The 20,522-nt window shown below is 47.0% G+C and overlaps 1 protein-coding gene across 1 annotated transcript; it reads left to right on the forward strand.

Annotated features, from left to right (window-relative positions):
* The first annotated feature begins 367 nt into the window (after window positions 1-367).
* LOC144161638 (adult-specific rigid cuticular protein 15.7-like) lies at window positions 368-8,101 on the forward strand. Its single transcript, XM_077692272.1, has 3 exons — window positions 368-379; window positions 2,667-2,756; window positions 7,727-8,101. The coding sequence occupies exons 1-3, from the start codon at window positions 368-370 to the stop codon at window positions 8,078-8,080; spliced, it is 456 nt and encodes a 151-aa protein (XP_077548398.1). The 3' UTR covers window positions 8,081-8,101.
* Window positions 8,102-20,522: the final 12,421 nt, after the last annotated feature.

A 20,522-nucleotide genomic window follows, 5' to 3' on the forward strand; every position in this document is an offset into this window, starting at 1 on the left:
AGCACTTTTGGAGCCACGTGCCACAAAACTCTCCAAAGGGCGCGCAAAACTTTGGCGGGTAATAAGGTCACGCTCCTGTCGCAAATTGTCCGCTCCAGGCAGGAAAGTGCCCAGCGCCGAGCAGTTGTGAGCAGCGACATAACCCGGTCCCGGTTATGGTCGCTCAAATTTGACTCAACGACGCTGCGCGTCATGTAAAGGTGGCACAGGGACGCCTGGGTAACGACCCTTCTACGGCTAAGGTCACTGGAAATAAAGAAAAAATAAAGGCACGTGCAGCCGCTTGCCACACCGTTCTAGTATATATATAAGGTCTGCGTGGCCGGACAGCATGTCACTTGGGAGTAGCAGCACTCGCGGCGCAGTCATGATTGGAAAGGTAAGCGTGGCTTTCCTGAAAGTCCGACTCTGCTTTCTGTTCCACAGCTTCGGAACCGCTCCAGCCTTGGATATCTTGTCAGCGAGTTGACTTGTCGCGAGGGTACAAGCCACCCTTGGATAAACCAAACTCAAGGCCTTTTTAATGGCAGCAGGTATAGCTGGAAGCCGGTGTAGAGTCCCATTCCAATGTCGGCAATGTCCCTGTTTTCAACGCTTGGCTGCCGTTTCCCTGAATGACCTCACCTAATAAGGGAAACCGCAGTATATTCGCTGGAAACTACGAAATAATCTTCATTCCGGGCCTCATAAACCCGCAGAATGCTTTCCAACTGGACTTTTTCTAAAAGAATTTGCAAAATGTTTTAGCGATTCCAGTCCTCGGCATAATTTAATTGGTGTGTTTATTCACCAGGTTTCCACACTGGTACGAAGCACTTCATAGCAACGCTTTTACAGCGGTCAAGTTTACCTTGGTAACCGGTGTACTGCTTATGATCACGTGCACGCCAGATGCTGTGCTCTGTAGCTGCTGGCGGGCCTCGTTTGGCAGTTTTAGCCCGGAATTTGCGCCGTACTGCCGTAGTTACACGTGGGGAGGTGAGAAAGTCATGCATCGCCAATGGTAGATCCGATGTAATCTGTGCAGTCCACGAGTAGCGATTATGTAATTCGTCTTCCCCGCTCGAGGCAGGTGACCTTTGCACTTTGTTGTCTAAGCCTGTTCGTGTGGTTCACGCGTCTCACGGCCTAAGAAAACGCGGCAACATTAACCGACGGCGCTTAGTCGACTCAGAGATCAAGTCGCTCTGCCGACCTTCTGAAACAAAGCTTGTGTACGAGTCCGTCTCCTCAAACAGCCGTTGTAAAAATATGGCCTCCATTCATGATAATATCTTGGAACGCAGGTCCCATGTACTGGCTCTAGTTTGTGTGAAGTACCAACAAAGTGGACCCTTTCAGACACAGAGAGAAAGAGAGAGAGAGAGAGAGAGAGAGAGAGAGAGAGAGAGAGAGAGAGAGAGAGAGAGAGAGAGAGAGAGAGAGAGAGAGAGAGAGAGAGAGAGAGAGAGAGAGAGAGAGAGAGAGAGAGAGAGAGAGAGAGAGCTTTTATGAATAGTGAAGAGGTTAGCTAGATCCTTTCATGCTTGCTTTCTCCGTGTTATATGGGCATTACAGCGTTTATTTAGGCGAGTGGTCAGCCATCTCATTTTTCTTAATTCTCAAATGTAAGTGAAACACGTTTGTGTGTGTTTGTATCCCCGCAGTCTCGACGAATGCACTGTAAGGTGGGCTTTCACCCCGGGCAACCACCAAAGCCTGGGGCTGACCAGAGCTTTTTTCTTCTAGGTGAAGCGGGCAGGACAAAGAACAAAGGATACACAGGACACGCAATATTTTCTGAAGTGACTCTGCAAAGCCTATGATCTCTCTATAGGCGCAATAGCCACCGTCGGTGCTCCCCCCTGTCAATTGAACATCAACAAGCGGGCCTGAAGATCTGTCATTATGATCCCTGTGTATGGCTTTAAACAGTCTCGATGAACGTTGCGGATATGCTATAAAGACAAGGAATAACGGATCAGAGGATGGCATGATGGTGCAAGTGGTGTCCTTAAGGTTTTCGTTCTCTGTCATATCTACGCTTTACTATACTGTATACGCTCCAAATCCCATTACGCTCTTGAAAGCACCCTTAGGTTTGCTTCCCCAGCAGTGAACCTATTTGAAGAATTATTGCGACAAAAAGGCAAAGTACGCCAATGAGGAGACCCAGCGTGCGATTGAACTCAAATATTGAACTCAAAATTAAACTCAATATTTAACTCAACATTGAACTCAATTTTTCACGCCCTGCGACACCACGTAATACAAGCATGACGTTTTCACTGCGGGATGTCAAGGCGCATATCTCAATTTTTGGGTTAAATCGTACGCCTATTCTCGCTCTCCTTCAAATTTGTCTCCGTAGCGATTTGTCTTTGAGTGCAATGTTCAGTGCACGCGTACAGAAAGTTTGTAGGGTGGACCATGTGGATTGCCCAGCAATCACTTCTGGCAAACCCGGTGTTTTCATTAATTTAAACCTGGTGTCGCATATAAAATAGTAAAGCCCTACCTGTGGAACAAGATGAAAGTACTTCGCTGTGATTGGCTTAGGATTGCATTTATTGTGTTTAAGGCATCGCCTAAGTTTTTCCTCTGAGTTCAAAAGTACTGCGCGAATTCAAATCAAATTTGAGCTCATAGCATGAAGTTTCAATTGATTTTCTGGAAATTCGTTGCAGGTTGCTACCATCCTCAGCCTTGCGGCCCTTGCTGCAGCCGGAGCCATAGCGCCGCACGGAGGATTTAGTAGAACGCACAGGAAGCAAGACGTAAGTTCGGCACCTTGACGCGGAATGGAAACAACAGCGTACGGCTACTTGCACGCAAAACAATTTGCATACGCTCTATATGCACCCGTAGGCCTACTTCACTACAACGCACAAGTATAACCAATCACTGCGCTCAACGGGACAAAGCCGGCAAACGACGAGGCCGAGCATTCAATTTGAATCGAAAAATAAGGTCTGCTTGCATATTGCATCGCATGAGTTCACCGCACCAACTAAACATGAGTGAAATTGTACGCCTGGAGTTGGTGTTCGTCAAATTCAAATTTGCATCCTCGTGCTATGTTCCAACTGCTGGCGGTACGGGCATATCAGAAACTATAGACGTAAAAAAAAAACGGGGGGGGGGGGGGGGGGGGGGGGGCTTAACGTAATTTGACTGTCTGAGATGTAAGATAACGTCGTTCCCTAGAAACGCCGAAACAGTTCCCGACCAGTCTGAAACTGTCGTTCGATGCAGCGATCGGTGTCTCAGGGCCATTGCGGAAAAACCGACCCAAGAGTTTTGTTTTTACACAAATAGCTTTGTAAAGAACCAAGCACCTTTTTTTCTTGTTACATGAGTACAAATTTATTTGGATTGCAGTTCTAATAGGACGAGAAATAAACGCACACGTCTCCGTGCGTGATTAGCGAGTTTTTATACAGCAAACTCGAAAGACATGGGACTTCAAAGGGACTCGAGCGCCGCAATGCTCTTGCACCATTCAGCCTAAAGCTACTTTTTCCTTAATTTATAGTTTTCAGGGCCCCTTTGGTCACCCACTCTAAAGCTTCCCATCTTCTCAGGACACTTTAAGATGAGTCAAACTACAATGTTTTGCGCGGTCACATTGGAGGCATTTTGTTTGTATCTGTATGTGCGATCTGCCCCACAAAGGATCCCAATTGAGGGCACTTACTCTACCGTTTCTAAATTTATGATTTGATTGATTGTAGGGTTTAACTCGCCGACGCAACGCAGGTGATGAGGCGCGCCGTAGTGGAAAGTTCCGAATTAATTTTGACCACCTGGGGATCTTTAACGTGCACCGAAATATACAACACACGGGCGTTTTAGGGGCGAAGCACCTGAAGGCCGAGTCGACGCTTTTCCGGAGTCCGGCGTCCATGCTCACGGCACAGCACCGTGTAAATCGAAACATCTGTGAACAAAAGGTTCACAAAAGGTTAGCAAGAACAAAATAAAAGGTTCACAAAAGGTTAGAGAGAGAGAGAGAGATAGGTTGAGCAGTTTCGCGTGGCTCCTGGATAGCCGTGCTGCGCTGCGCATGCGTGAGGAGCATTGGGTTAGATTGGATTGGATTGGATTGAATTTGATTTGGATTGGGATGGATTAGATTGGATTGAATTTGGACTGGATTGGATTGCATTAGATTGGATTGTATTGGATTAAATTGGATTGGATTGGATTTGATTGGATTGGAATTGTATATACTGTACACACGCGTTGTCACTCATTTACATGCGCGAGTGGGCAATGTCACAGGTGATTTACGGTAAGAACGATCCCCAGTGCTTCGCCCACTCGTCATGATTCACTTCGGGGAGATGCGTAAACTTTTTGCTTTTCGCCTCCATCAGAAAAGCGGCCGCCGCGGCCAGGAATCGAACCCTCGTCCTCGTTTCTAAATTTCTGCAAGACTCTTAGAACGTGTCTGGGCCATCGTGCAGCAGGAAATAGTATACTTATTTGCAAGGTGACGGCACAAAGCACTGCCCATGACGCAATAAAATTCACCACGGCGGAAACCTTGAGTTTGAGGTTGCACAGATTTACATTTTAAAAGCAAAATCTCGAAGGTCCAATCGTGCCTCAAATTATTCTTGGTTGCGTAACAACCAAAGAAGTTTGTAACCTTTTTTAAAGGCTATGTAGCCGCGACTACAACGCCTTTGTTAAGGGAAAAGAACTGTATTTACAAGATATGACAGACAGGACACGTCCGATAGCCGTAATCGTTTGTCGTCTTCGACATCCAGTCGTCTTCGTGCCCTCACTACTTTGTCCCCGAGGAAAAAAGATTCAATAACCACCCCCGCGGTGAAAAAAAAAGAAAAAGCAGTGGGTTCGTAGGTGTCACCGTTGCGCCGGTCCTTTCGCTCGTACTTACAACAGCGGCGGGTCTTCCTGCACAGTCAGTTTACAGTAGTTCCGGAGATCTGGACAAACGGTAGCCTCGTTGAAAGTTCTTGCGCCTGTACTTTCGAGAGTGGAGATTAACGGGGGAAGCATTTCTTTAATTGTGGTCGTTTACTGCATCCTGCACCGGAGAGTGGTCGTTGGCATGGTCGCAGCGATGACACCGGTGTCCGCGTAGTACGGCTCGTGCGATGAAAATGTGTCGTTCACGTTCGTGTGTCAGGTTTGAGACAAATTGAATCCAGCGCCTGTGCTTCTTGTATACACCATTTTCATGTCTTGCCTTCTTTTCCTCTGTCAGATTATCCAGCATCGTCGTAGTTAAGGCTTTCTTTGATGAGGCTACCTTCTAGTCAGATCGATACCACAACTTTCTCGGGGATATATCGTTAGCAGCGATGGCTCCAGTTCCGGCTCTGCTGCCGCTCGTTGACAAAGGTTCGTCGGACCAATCGTGCTTTCCCGTGTGATCGCCTGTATAGTTGCAGTTGTCAGGAAGGAAGTAATTTATTGTAGCTGTTGACGTCTTCTCCTCCAACCTGTATACTTTGAAAAGTGATATGCAGTTTGGGGTTGGAAACATTTTGATTTTGGGAGCCCTCCATATTGCCTTGTAGTTTTGTTACGGTCATTTCACTGTAGGTTGGCCCAGCGAGGTCAGGTACGGCGTCAGAGCATGCATACTTCCCCGCAGGCGTACGTTACGCTTCCGGTACAGGTTGAACGGTACCTGTCGGAATGGGTTCATTGAACCCGGTGTCGTTGCAACAGCCCTCGAGGTAGTAGGATGAAGCTTGAAAAGGCGTATTGTCCAGTGATGAGTTGTCGTGCCAACTGACGCTTCGTTGGTCGGTAGGTACGTCAAGTTGATCTAGATATCCGAGACAAGTGGCAGGAAGATGACTTTGCGGAGATTGCGTGGCTTCATTTAGGATGGAACGCCACGTAAAAACTTTGTCGCGAAACTCAGCAGTGTCCATAGACTCTTGCTCTGCATCAGTACCAGATAGAAAAGGTTCGACGTCGCCATCGGTCTTCCGGAGTTCGCTGGACTGTTGGCCAAGGAGAACGGTAAAGTTGAAAACATCCTCGTTCGTTGTCTCCGTCCTCAGAATGGCAGCCTTCGCTTCGGAGATCAGTCTCGCTTAAGCTCCGTGTTGAACACTTCGTTTTCGGTATATGCTTGATTTCTGCTAGGCCGCGATCGTAGTTCTGTCATGATGAAGTTTGTGTCAGTTCTTCTGAGGCATTGGTCGCAACCGTTTCGTACATACCAGTGTTCGTTCATTCCGCGGGATTTCGGCACCACTGTGTCGCGACTACAACGCTTTCGTTGTAAGTGAAAAGAACTGTATTTACAACATATGACAGAGAGAACACGTCCGAAAGCCGTCAACGTTCGTCGTCGTCGTCTTCCACTCTTATGTGCCCTTACTTTTTGTCCTCGAGGAAGACAGATTCAACAGATATCGTGCTCCAAGTTTGCTGGAAGACCCACATAGGCACGCGGACAGGTTGTGCCTGCCGGAAAAATTTAGGCTAGCATACCGTACGCTAAGAAATACTTGAATTGTTAGATATCTGGAATACTAGTCATGGCACGACCTTAAGGGGCCCCGGGAGCACTTTTTGTCTACTTCTAGTTGCTGCGACGTCTGAAAGGTTAGGTAACCACGAAATGTCCGAATCAGATGTTGCTGCTCTACGCGCATCTCAGGTTAGAAACTCACTCATTTCTCTCTCTCTCTCTTTTTTTTATCGCGTTCTCGGAAGTCTCTGCATTCCTTTCGTGTTTATGCGACGTCACACAAACAACATAGCCGCTATTAATAAGCTTTCTTTCAGCTGCAACATTTAAACGTTATACCTAACCGGTTTATGCGAAAAACCGCACCACTTGTATGGAAAACCACACCACGGGCCACTTCGCCGGGGCGCTAATTGAGCGTCCCCGCGGCGGTGTGAGGGATCCTCTTCTTTTCGGTTGTTTTCCCACTTTGGTTTTTTTTGGTCACGCAGGTCGCGTCAGCAGCAGCACTGCTACTGCCTCGGGTAGATCACAGCCCTTTCTTTCTTGTGCTTTTGTGCAGAAATGTCGCCTCTTTCTGGCGCATTCTTTTCTTACACAGATGCGGCGACTTCCATTTGTTTTTGTAACTAGCAATCCTATGCCTATTCCTTATTTAAAGAACAGTGTTAGCATCGATTATGTACTTACGTTCTGCCTCAAGTGTGCTCAAGGTTTTCTTTGCGCTAAACGATGTTGACGTATATGAACCGTGCCGCCAGTGTTAGCAGTTGGGAAACGTGTTTGCCTTGCTATCTGTTACCTCGAGTTAAGCGGTGGTGGGGTGCGGTTAGGAACGCTTCACGCCAGAGTGTTTGCGAAAGCCAATCACAAAGGGCCGCTTTGTGTGCCAGAGATCTCAGTAGCCTTCGGAGAACTTGCAGGTACGAAGTAAAAAAGGGAAGCATTAAATCAGCCACAATGCAGGGCTTCCTTGAGGTCACATCGCTGATGCCCCTGTTCCTGATAACCGCCCCTTATAATTTACTCTAACAGTATTTGTTGGATGAATAAAGGTCTTCTTGCGACAAAATATTCTCGTTAGAACAAGAAATCGGCAGAAAAATTCTCACGAAACCATAGCATTCAAAACGGTTATTCTGGTGATAACCCGTGGACGCCTTTAGGATTGTCGCAAGAACAGCCCCTCTCGCATATAACATACGATGACTATGCCGTACCTTACCGCTTTTGGCGGTAAGAGCAGCCGGCCCCGAAGAGCCACCGCATTTGTCTTCGCAGGACTTCGGCCGGTACAGCTTTGGCTACAATGTGGTGAACGGTCTCGGCGCCGCGAACAGCCGGTACGAGACGGGCGCTGCCTACGGGCCCGTGGTGGGCAGCTACACCCTGGCCGACATCGATGGTCGGGCCCGCCGCGTGGATTACGTGGCCGACAAGCTGGGATTCCGCGCCGTAGTGCGCACAAATGAGCCGGGCACCAAGACGAGCCTGGCTGCCGCCGCGCCCTACGTGTCGGCCAAGGGACCCGTGGTGCCGGCAGGATTCGGCGGAGGATATTTCCCCTTCGCCGGAGGATACGGAGGAGGCTTCGGTCGCGGCTTCGGTCGCGGCTTTGGCGGCTTCTACGGCTGAGCACGGAGCCGTTCCCGGTCGCCGTTTCCTTCCCTTGTGATTGTGCGTGTCCTTCAGTATATTTGTCGTGACGTGAATAGGAGCTCTCAGAAGATGAGGTCGGGCCAGCGTAAATGTCACAATGGTCAGCATTTTAGTATAGCACTTCTCCGCGGGTCCTTGAGTCTCACGTACAGATGAATGCCCAGGGGTGATACGCTAAAAAAAGCTGCGGGTAACATTTAAAGATGCATGTCTACAATAAAGAAGGCATTTGACAAGAAAGGAGTATTTTTCGAAGTAGTGCCCTCTGAAAAACACCCGGCGGATGAGCAGCAGTGTAATGTATTGCATGTATAGCGCGTAACCTAAAATAAATTAAGGCTCGAGAACAGATTTCTAAGACCCGCACATACATTCCTTTCTTCATAGCGCACCCGAATTATGTAAACTTTGGTAAGTGTAGCAAATGTGGCAAGTTACAGGGCCCTGGAAAATGCAATCTTACCAGTGACATTGCGCAATGCAAAACATTATTCTCCCACTGCGCAGTTCCAAAACGCAGACCACAGTTTTTATTTTAATCATTGGCTAGGCTTTGTCATCCGTGGTCTGCGCTTCGTTCGTCGCAGGAGTTCGACATTTGCGGCGATTTTTGCGGCGAAGTAGTCCCGCTGGTGCTGTATTGAGTGCTGCTACGGGTGTTTTTAATGTGCGGAGTTCTACTACTGATACTTCACTGTGATTGGTACCATTCCTAATGACGAAAGGGGAAAGCATTAGCGTTTTAAAATTATCCTAACCAAAACCAAATAAAACACCAATGTAAATATGATAATACAAAATCGAATACATCTTCAAATTATGTTTTTTTTAGTTTAATGGCTAAACAGTTGACAGCGGACACTGCAGTGCCTGGGAACATTACTGTGCCCACTTTTCCCGTAAAAAAAAAAATATTTGTAACGGTAGAATCGGTGAAAAAAACATCTGGATAAAAGACGAGGGGAACCAAATCGGAACGCAATTTTTCAGCCACACGTCTAAAAAGTCCTGTGCGACTGTGTTCTTACAACGCCATTTGAATTATCAATCACAGCAATCAATGAGAAAGCTAGGTCGATGGCATGGTACAGCATACAGTTCAATTCGAAAATTGTGGCGTTCTTTGTAACATTCCGCATATTACCGCAATGCAATACAAGATAGTTATAGGAGAACGGATGACCAGTGCTTGTCCGGTACCCGGTCTACCGACGCCACTGCGCGTGCGGAGAGGGAGCGAAACCGGTTGTACCCATTCGCATGTCAACCGACCATGCATTGGGCGCCGTATAGGAACCTGTTTTCGCTCTTCTGTGACTCTCTAATGACGTCTTCGCATTGCGTGATGTAACAGCACATAACATTTTTTTGTCTGACTTTGCTCCTTTGGACGATCCGATTTGTGCTTCTGGTGCATTATGGTGACTCATATCTACGAATTTCTTTAGATAACAGCAGAATAGGCATCAAGGGTGCCTCTAAGCAAGGTTTCAACATCTGAAAGTAGTGTAACTTGTATAGATAACAAATTCCAGAAAAGCTTAGAAACAAAATAGCGAAGACACAAAAGTACTTCTTATCATGTAGTGGTTGCGGAAGAATTGATGCCCAATTTCCGAACGTGTCCTGTCTGTCATCATTGTCATCATCCGTTTTCCTTTGCATCCTTTCCTTTTTCTATCCGTTATTGACTGGGACCATGCCAGCATTCGCAGCGCCAAGAGAAGTGCGCATTTGGCGGAAACGTACTACTTTGCTACTTCTCTAATTGTTACTTCTGCAATTAGCATGGTCAAATTACTCGTGAAAGTCTCAGTACATGCCCCTAACTCGCGTTTCGCAGTCGAAGGCCGCGACGCATTCGCTAGGTTTACCTTTGGTCAGCTACAGTCACCGAGCTGTGGTGAGCTTGGGGATGCGTGTTCGTCTCGCATCCCGATAACCTCTGGTGCGAATCCCAGACAGACTCAAGTTTGCCGATTTTTCCTTTCAACTCGGTTAATTAGCTTTGCTTACAAAACCTTCCCTGAGAAATATGGCGTCAATCCAAGCCTTTTCTGGCCTGTTTTCTTTTATTCTTTGAGCCGTCTGTCATTTTGTTTGCCATCTCTTTGTCCCGACGCCGGATTGATGACCACCTACCGAGTTCAACTCTTTCGCATTAAAGTCAAAAACGTGAAGGGGAAGCCTTAGTGACTTCGTACGACGCAATAAGCCGCTATGTTGTTGCTGTGCATGAGCAAAATCGTGTGTTAGGAAATGTCAACTATTTGGAAATTATTTGCACCAACACACACTTTATTTGCACCAACATTTGCACCAACATTTATTTGCACACAGTTTATTTGCACCAACACCAACACACACCAACACAACTCACTTGTTTCATTGCATAGTCGAATCGGGAGGGGGGAGGGGGGGGGGAGAAAGGACAGAATATGATGCTTGACGAACATTACGATGTTTTTTCTTTGCCCATATACAAGAGAACCATATCTCACCTTGCTCTCATTCATTCAATACTGCAGGATTACAAAGCTCAAGAGACATCACGATGATAATTGAGAAACCTTTAATTGTTAATTTCTTTTATCGATAATTAGTATCCTTGTCATGGTACCTAAATATATGCTTATAATCCCCGCTGTCTTCACCATCGACTCTAAACCTTCCGCGCCGGATCGGTTGCAAGCTCTAGAAACGTTGCACAACGGCAGGTTGAAAATGCATGAAATCGTTGGTTGGATGGCAGGAAAACTTGGCGGAACATTGACAGCTGCGGGTGATAGCTGTGTTAGATCATCTGTCTAGAAGGAAGAATTTTGTGTACGTGTGCGCTGCGTGTCCCTGTTGGGATGTATATTGATACTGCTTATTCTAACCTTAGAATAGTTCATCACCTCTACAATACCCCTCCCTATACCGGTACAGAAGACTACGCTGCTGCTTATAAATCCAGAAAGAGATGTAATACCAACAGTCTGTGTTGGTTACGGTCATCTGTTAGAGTACTTTTGAAGGAGCGCCGCTCACTTAATGGCATACATACTCGCAAACATGCCGATCAGATGGCATGCCACTGGGTCTCAGTTCAGACCTTTGTGTACTTAGCACATTTGTGTATGGGGCGTTTTTTTCAGCCCAAGTTTTTATCTACCAATAACTCACGACGTGACAGATTTCATAAAGGTCGTGTACAAAGCCCGCCTTGCTAGTATATGCCCAGGTCGATTTAAATATTACATCATAAGAAAAGAAAGAAGGATTGCTACTGCTGTTTCCATATTACAGAGCGCTTAATAACATAAAGGAGGTGCTCGCAAAAATCATTCGCTTACGTGCGCCAACCTGAGTTCCTGAGAATGTCTATAGGTCAGAAGAATGAATTCTCAATTTGTCATGTTCCATGCAAGTGTAAAAAAAAAAGATTAGCAATTGACGCGATTACGTGGGATGACATAAAATGGTATACTTTGGTGATACTGCATCGGAAATTAATGGCACACAAGTTGGCGCAGAAAGTACGAAGAGTAATGATATTTTACTTTTTCCCCAATCTCCCTGGTTTTGCAGAATCTGCGGGTTCCAGCTACTGCTTCGCCGTGTTTGTCCTGGTGATGCGTCCACGTTCTTCCGTGTCTCCTGTCACTGCTCGCTGCTGAGGCTACCTGTTGTCCTGGTGTCTTGTGCTATCTAGTCCTGTTTGTGCTTTGTTCTTGTTTGCCTAAAATGTTTCGTCTAGATAGTGCCCCCCACACCCTGCGCTAGAATTACTGGCTTTGCTAATATCTATCCGCGCTCCATAGCTGTCCCAACTTTACCCACCGCTAACGCTTACATGTATGCACACACACATGCGCAACCAGGCAGACGCCCGCGCACACATATTCGTATATATGCCTAAGCAGATGTACCACGTAATATATTGCTGTAGAGCGAACGAACACTTTACAACGACACATCGCTTAATGTTTCCATTATTGATATTATGTGTAAATAAATACTTATTACGCAAACATGAAACCATGGTTCATTTACTCGACCGGAAAGAAGTCCGTCGCTACACAAATACGGCAATATCGTGCTTTGAAGCAATATGTACACACATTCCTGGATGTGTACATTACTGCGAGTTTGACGTCTTCTAGACTTCCATCCGGCGAGTTGACACAGGGAAGACCATGAAGTACAAGCTTTGCGAACACGAACGGCCCGTTTGTGTTGACCTGCTTCGTGTTGTAAAAAACACAAAGGAAGCTGTAGGCATTCGCGGATTGTCTACAGTTCTGCTCTTGACGCTATTCTGTCGGCCTTCGTCAGCGATTCCATCGCCTAAATTCCTAGAGGTTTGCTGCCGCCGCTATTTTGACGGCAGTCGCAACTCGCAACCGATGTCATCGCCCCGTTATTCCCGTGCTGCCGCGGGGTGAAGTAGATCTACAAGAAGCTGCTTACGCCATTGACTCCAGTTACCTGGCTCTTCACGCTTTTATGGGGTTTTGAACAGCAATGCAGCAGTTTAATTATGTGGGCAAAGAAACAAAAAAAGGAACAAATAGAGTAGCCGCGGAGCTCTGGTGGCACACAATATATGCAAATTGAACGCATCCGCCAGAGACGAAAATTTTCTGTAAGAAGCAGGACAAAGCCGCATGCAAAGTACAAATGCATTTGGAGTTAAACATCGCTTCAACGATCACCACTCGTACGAATTTTGCGTTTGAATAAGCTCCTCTAAAATATCTCCTCCCCGCCGTCACTCAGATAAATCCCACCTTCACTAGGTGGTCTGTCCTCCGTCATATGTCGTAACGTCATAACGTGGTCCTGTAACATGGACCACGTGGTTCACGTTACATTTAACCTTAAAAGGACCCTGCAACACTTTTTCAACTTTTATCTAAATCTTAAATGCCTGCATGACGTAGTCAACGAACACATCCAGTACTGAAATCATGGGGTCACAAAGTGACTCAGCCAAAAATTACTTCTTTATATGCCCATCAGGTAGCTTAGACACTTGCTCAAAAGATTTTACTCTCTTTCCCGGTCTTGGCGTTCTTCGACCGCTGGAATTACGTCATTACTGCGGTGTAGCAGCTATTGGCCGCATTTCTTTCAGTTGCAGCAATGAAAGCATTCGACAACTACTTTAAAAATAAAGCCACAAAAGCAAAGCGGAAACGGAAGGCGTATCTGCTGCGACGAACAAATCATGCAGTGCCGCTATGTGCTGGCGATAACTATAGCTTTCGCAGTGCTCCCAGATGCAAAAGAAAGAGAGAAAGAATTTTTCGGAAAATGTTGCAGACTCCCTGTTGCAGAGTGCGTGCATCGATCGTCGATTTTGGTTACCTATAGCACCAAGCAGGATAAGTCTACCAGTTTGACTGTGTTCTAGTTTCCCGTACGTCTGCGACATTAGTTAAAGATCGTAGCGATAAACCCATACTAGGCATGTCACAAAGAGTCGCTTTATTTTCGACGAAACGAAAAATCTCTCGCGGAAGGCACCTTTGCACGATTGAACAAAAACGTGCTTCCAATCCCCCAAACAACTCGGAAGGATCTGCTGCAATTTTTGTCAAAGTGTGTTTTCCGCACACTTTAACGAGATGGCGGTCAACCTCTCCCTACATTGCTCATGCCTACTGTAATTTTCACTTCATTTATGGCTCAATCTGCTACTCCTTTAGAAAAAAAAGCCCGGGCCACCTCCACTAACGTGAAACCTGGTGAGGGGTGAAGCATGCAGTGTATAAGTGTATTCTTGGCGCCTTGGCGTTTTTGCCCACAGAGATGAAACCGTTGGGGGGTAGAGGTGTGCGCGAGGCACTGGAAAACGAGAATCCTGGTGTGTTATTTTAGTACGCGTTTTTACCACGGAGATGAAACGTTCTAGCGTGAGGCGTGGGAAAACAAGTATCCCGGTGTTTTAGTGCCATGACTACATATGCTAGGATGACATGAGACGCCGACGACATGAGACGCCGGCAGCACGAGCCCCTAAGGGGCTTCGCCCCTAAAAATAGCACTGAGTGCTCGGTACAGCCAACATGAGCTGGCAGCTAAAGCTGACAGTACTTCGCGACACCACTGAAGTCTAATAATGAAATGTACAAGTTCTTACAATGTTATTTTAGGTGCGCAGTACCTTAGCACAGCACAATGTCGGTCCGCGTCCGTGCGCATAGCATTTACAATCGCAAAAAATCACACAGGCACCGGCAAGATACGAGCCTGTGTCTGGTATACCAGACAGAGTTAGTGTCAGTCGTCTTACCCATTGGGCTACGACCCTGAGTTAGTACCCGAGAGTCAAACGGCTTACTCCCTCGCCTGTAACGCTGCGGGGTACCTTAGGACCTCCCAATGTCCGTCCGCGTCCATCCGTGAGCACACCACCATCAAGCCAAAATCAAGCGAAATTCGATTTGAGCCGTGAGTTGCAGTTTCATTTAGGGAATAATCAAGGTGCAACTCACGGCTCAAATCGAATGACGGTCGGGGCGCAAATCGGATGTCACTCGGGGCCCAACTTGGATGTCATTTCGAGTCCCCGTACTCCGCACCCTCGCCATCAAGTTGTCTTCGGGGATGCAGACGAACTACCAAGGTCAAGTAAAATGCATTAATATTGGCTAAACAAAGATATCCTCACAGCACGACACAAGAGGCGGAGTGTAAGCACCCCCTTTCATTCTCAGGTCCCCCACACGGCGCCTTAAGCTAACAATAGACTTCCGCAAATAAACAACCTTTAGCTGAGAGCTTTCAGCACTCGCAATTAGCCGCCGGGAAACGAACCTGCGGCAGGCCTCCGTGCCGGCCGCCGCACTGAATTAGAAACGTATCCCACGGAGGAAACTTGTAAATCCCGCGCCCATTATATAAGCCCACACTCGACGCCGGTCCTAACCGAACGCTGCTAATCTTAGTAAATTCAACAAGGAAAAAGAAAATGCCGACCATCGTTGCACGCCTGTATATTTAAAGCTCACGGAATATTTCGTTGCGTAAGGAAGGAACAAAACCGAATCATGGAGCGCCGAGAGGCTGCCTTAACAAGGAAAAAAAAACAAGCATATGCATCATACTGCGTAAGAACTTCGAGGAATATAAGTGCAACACACTAACTATACTGGGTTATTTCGTACTTATTTCGTTGCAGTAGTTAGGATAAACAACGTCACCTCAACGTGTCGCAAAATATTTATTAAACGGACTCTGTAACATTTCCGATAAACGCTTCCACTCTTTTCTTCGCGTCTGGAAGCATTGTGAAAGTTATAGTTATCGCCAGCAAGGAGAGGCACTCCGTGGTTTGCTCGTCGCAACAGATACGCCTTCCGTTTGTGCTTTGCTTTTGTGGTTTTTCTTTTTAAAGTGGCTATCGAGTGCGTTTATTGCCGCAACAGAAAGAAATCCGGACAGTAGCTGCTACACCACTGTAATGACGTAATTCCAGCGGTCGCAAAAGCCAAGACCGGCAGAAAACTTTCCTTATCAAGTTTCTAAGTTATCTGATGGGCACAGAGCAGTAATTTTTGGCTGAGGCACTTTGACCTCGTACTCTAAAAGTACTGCATGTGTTTGTTGACTGTGTTCTGAAAGCATTTAGGATTTAGAAAAAAAGTTTAAAGAAAGTGTTGTAGGGTCCCTTTAAAAGTGTACGTCCCCCTTTAATTCCTATTGGTTCAATAAATATGTACTAAGCCCCGAATGGGTGCCATTAAGTACACATGGCATCTGCTAGTCCACGCAGAACATTTAAATTGGGGGAAGTTGCATTTCTGCCAGACTGCATGGAGGTGAGATCTTTGACTGGGCCCTCGACCTAACATCGTGACGTCACTTTATGGACTCGTGGAGCTGCCAGCCGCAACAATGCGGCTGAGTATGCCTGCAGTAAATGTCCCCCGTTGAACCCTTCTTTTTTACGCTTGAATGCCCCTGCAAAACCTGCATAACCATTGCGTAAGTCACATCTCACCATAGGATACTTAAGGTTTAAGGGACGAAATAGTCCTGGAACTGTGGTTCACGGCTTGCTTGTTCTCAGCTCCTCGGGGTAACGGCGCGCTTGCTATTTCCCTTTCCACCAGCTTCCGCTAGTTCTATGCACAAGACGCGTGTACAGAGTGTTGCAACAATTAATTAACGTCTTTAAGCCTTTTTAAATCAAACCGTTGGTTTTTGTGCTCAACGTACATGATGGTCGCATTTGGTGGCCCATTTTATTTACAGAGTTAATAGAAACGCTAACAGGCTGGTTATTTGGAAATGGAATGAAAACGATTTCTGCCTTGCGAACGCCGACTGCCACGGCCGAAAAATGACCGCTGCGGAACGGCTGCGCCCCCTGGGTTATTCCGTGCCGAATGAGCCAGCGTATTGCTGACCCTTGTGAACTTGTCAAGAAGATTTTAAAAGTAAAATACGGTACATCATACTCCCACACGGTGATATGCATTTTGTTCTGCGCCCATTAAGAATTTTAACACTAGAATAATTGGAGCGGTGATGTTAAGTATTTTTCTTACTTGCCAGAACAGTTAGAACAGCAGATTTATTTCTCCAGAACACATGCAATAGAAATCAGTCAGCTGCGTCCTTCGCTATAAAAATCACATTTGGTACTTTGTGAGCGTCTCTGCGGGGAAAATCAAAGCGGCGCGAAACGGTGGGAAAAAATTCCTATGCCAATAATAAACAGGGGCATGCTATTTCACATCGCCTGAATACCCGGCAATTTTTCTGCCAAATTTACAGAGGTAAAAAAAAAAAAAAATCTCTGGAGACTTTCTCGTGGAAAGACCCAGTTGGCAGCGCTGTTCCACACGCAATTTTTTATAGTTGCAGCCAAGGTGCCCATGGATATATTTGTTATTCGATTCCTCGCTAATCAGCTAAATGCCGTCACCAATCTTGGCATTAAAAGAAATAAACCATAACATACGACATTCGTGCAAATTTAAGCGCAAACGACTGAGTAGAATGAATGAATGGATGAATGAATGAATGAATGAATGAATGAATGAATGAATGAATGAATGAATGAATGAATGAATGAATGAATGGATGAATGAATGAATGAATGAATGAATGAATGAATGAATTTATTGTGTTAACAAGAGTTTTAAGGACGCCCCCCCCCCCTCCCCCTTCCATTTTTTTCTTTTGCAAGGCTCTGTATTCGAAAAGTTCACGGTTAACTGATGCATGTCTGCACAATTAAACAGAGATAGGTTTCTGCAGTGCCAACGCCGGAAACAGGGCAAACAACACTGTGGCTTTCGTAGGCTACTTGTGTACACTAAATCGCGATCGTTTCTTTTGTTACTATAACTAACAGCGCAGTCAAGCATATTTGACCAGCGTAGAAAAGACGAGACTAAATTGGGAGGTGCCACACAGGGCGAGCGCTGGTACCTGCGTGGTCTCCTGCTTTTGTTTCGTCTTCGCTGCGAGCTGCAAACATCTTTCATCGCTGCTCAAATATGCACTGGCAACTATAACCAAAAGACTTCTTCAAGCGATCGCGCATGGCGACGCCTCGATTAAAATGGAATATTTATCATACGGGAGCTCTTGCGAACACATCCGAGAAATAGTACGTCGGTCAGTTACCTTAACAATAACAAAGAAGTGATACTAGCTTAACTTTAAAAGGTAATTTCTGAGGGCCTACTTACCTTTCCCATATCGGAGGATGACGCTTGTTTGTAATTTGCGATTAAGCATAATTCCTAGCCAATTAGCTAAATAAAACTTAGAGTGACCCGAGCTTTAGTCTCGCGGACAAACATGGATCTCTCTGTTTCACTCCCGCATCTTAGGCATCTTATTGTTTGTGTAACACACCAACCCAATCCGCTTGACCACTGATATGTGTTGCGACGTTGTCATCCCACCGCTGACAACCCGTTGTTGTGTACGGGAAGGCCGACCCGAGCCGAACTCTGTCGCCTCCGACATACGTGTGGTAGCGTGGTTTGAAGCGAGCGGCCAGCGAATGTTGCAGCCGTGAAGAAGTCCAGAAGCCGTATTCAAACGTAAGTGTTTACTTCATAGCGAGAGATGAGCCGAAGCCAAAGAACAATGCCCCGACGGGCGAGGTTACAGTACAGGACTCGAGCAGAGTGACAGCATTGATTCACTGCTCAAACAAGAATGAACTACAGCGCTTGGGGGGTCTTATTTATACCCAAAGCGACAACGGTCAAAACAAGCGTTCCCTCTAGATTGTGCACACGTCACGAACGGCACAGGCACACACAACGCTCTTTCCAGAGTTCGTGAGCAGTCGGTAGTAGCGGCGCACGCTGAGTCCGAGAGAGGGGAGAGAGGAGGTCTCCGCAGCGGACGCGGGGCATCTGCGTCCTTGGGGCAAGTTGAAGCGTGCCTCGTCTGCCAACGTCGGTTTGAATCGCGCCGATAGATAGGCGCCAGAGATCCAGGCAAGTCGCAGCTTGTCTGAATTGCCGGTTGCAAGTGTGAGTCACCGACAGGGAGGGCCTGCTTGAAAGGCGCACGTAGTGGAGGCTTCGCCGCACAGCCGACGAGTGTTGAAACAAAGCCCAGCGGCGGGCTCATTCGTAACAGAGGACATTGGACAGGTCGCATTGGGCCGTTTGGCGTCGACGTTTAAACCTCCCGCCTGCACAACGGACATTCATAAGTAACGGGCATAAAACCTACAGCTTCGCGTGCATGCCCATCCCACCTCCCAATCCGTGCAAGCAGACAACTGGTTATGTGCGTGCTTAGAAGTCAAACAAACCGTCGAAAATGTCACTCTGAAAGCTTTTTAAGCTGAACAAGTAATACTGGCCTACATCGCTGTTCGACGCTGGCATGTAGCCGTTCATCCGGGAGGGATCCGCAGCTACTCGACGAGCTGGAACTTGAGGCGGCAACGGCGGCGGCAGCGGCTTTTTGTTGTTTTAGCGCCTATTCGCGCCTCTGTTCGGGCCGACAATTCTTCAATTCCCAATCTTCTTCAAAGCGAACGACATGCGTCCGCCTCAGAGCGAGTTAAACCTGAAAGGCCTCGAGATTTATTCTAGCGAACAAACATGTGTGTCCGTTTCCCTCCCCCGTTGTAGGCCTCTTACTGTCTCTGTAACACACCAACACAGACCCAAACCACTCGATTACTGAGAACAGCTGACGGGGCACACAGAGCCATGAGACTTGCACGTTTAAATCTCCCACCAGCACAGTAGACATGTCATCGGTAGCGACATGAATCTCAGCTATGCGTGCACGCCCCCCGCCTTCCACGCCGAACCCGTGTACTCATAAACGGGCAACCGGTGATCGGCGCATACTTAGGCGTGAATTCATCGGCGAAAATATCGCTCGGAAAGCCTTTCAAGCTGAAGAAGAATTATGGGCTCACGCCGGCGTTCCAACCGGGCAAGTGGCTCCTCAAGCGGGAGGAATTTGCACCTACTCGGCGAGGTGGAACTTAAAACGGAAACGGCGCCGGTGGCTTGCCCTATTTACGCCCAGCGGCGCTTCTGTGTATTCTCCGAAATCATCTGATAACGGCGCTACCGCCGTTGTCAGCTGATTGTACAATTTGTACACAGCTTATTGGGCATCCGTGGTGGCGAGGGGAATGACAGTGATAGAGGGGTCGGTGGTGGCGAGGAGGATCCCCGGAGCAGCGCAGAGTAAAGCGGCTTCACCGGAATGAAAACTAAGGGGGGGGGGGGGTAGAAATATACTGCTTCGCAGTAAGAATGTTTCTCTTGCCAACTTCAGCTGCCGATCTAATTTTTATAAGACAATCCAGGTGTCTTTGTATCATTTATGCGCAGTATTTGATAGCTTCGTTGTGATCCTTATAAGCAAAGCGTCAAATTACACTGCGTGTCGTCATAGCTATTCGTGCACACGTCACTGATTGCTTACGTCTTGCTTACGCGAAAAACATGGTGAATTCACGGTGAATTTATGAAGTCGAGAATAGGCCCGTTATTTCATAAGAATTTTCTGAGGGATTCTGATCAACTTTTTTTTTTCGGCGCTCTTTCTTTGAACGCGATGGCATATTGTTGCGCACAGTTGAGAAGGCCAACAGCCGCACGGCAAAGGCAATTTCCTGTCATGTGGTTCCTGTCACTGCGGGACGCGGGCAGTGGCTCAAAAAGATATCCCGAAGATTACGGTTCTCATCGTAGAACCTGACTGGAGTGAATTGTTGTATAGTGTACCCAGCGTGGCATTTGCAGAGCTGAAAGCTTCCTCGAGGAAGCCCCTACAAGCGTTGCACAACGTTTGTTTCCGCGCAAGAATGACGGCGCTGCCACACTCAAAATGGCCCGATTGGAGCTGCTTTAAACAAATCCAAGCACTTCTGGTCAAATTTTGCATGTGCGCGAACGAGCTTTACGCAGAAAAAAAAAGC

This window comes from Haemaphysalis longicornis, unplaced genomic scaffold (assembly GCF_048455015.1).
Source record: "Haemaphysalis longicornis isolate Haplotype H1 unplaced genomic scaffold, Haemaphysalis longicornis Haplotype H1 scaffold_1, whole genome shotgun sequence".
NCBI lineage: Eukaryota > Metazoa > Arthropoda > Arachnida > Ixodida > Ixodidae > Haemaphysalis > Haemaphysalis longicornis.

Bases quoted from the DNA above. Each gene is read 5' to 3' on its own strand.
- LOC144161638 (XM_077692272.1), top strand. The intron at 2,757-7,726 runs GTAAGTTCGGCA...TTGTCTTCGCAG, and splicing joins GAACGCACAGGAAGCAAGAC to GACTTCGGCCGGTACAGCTT.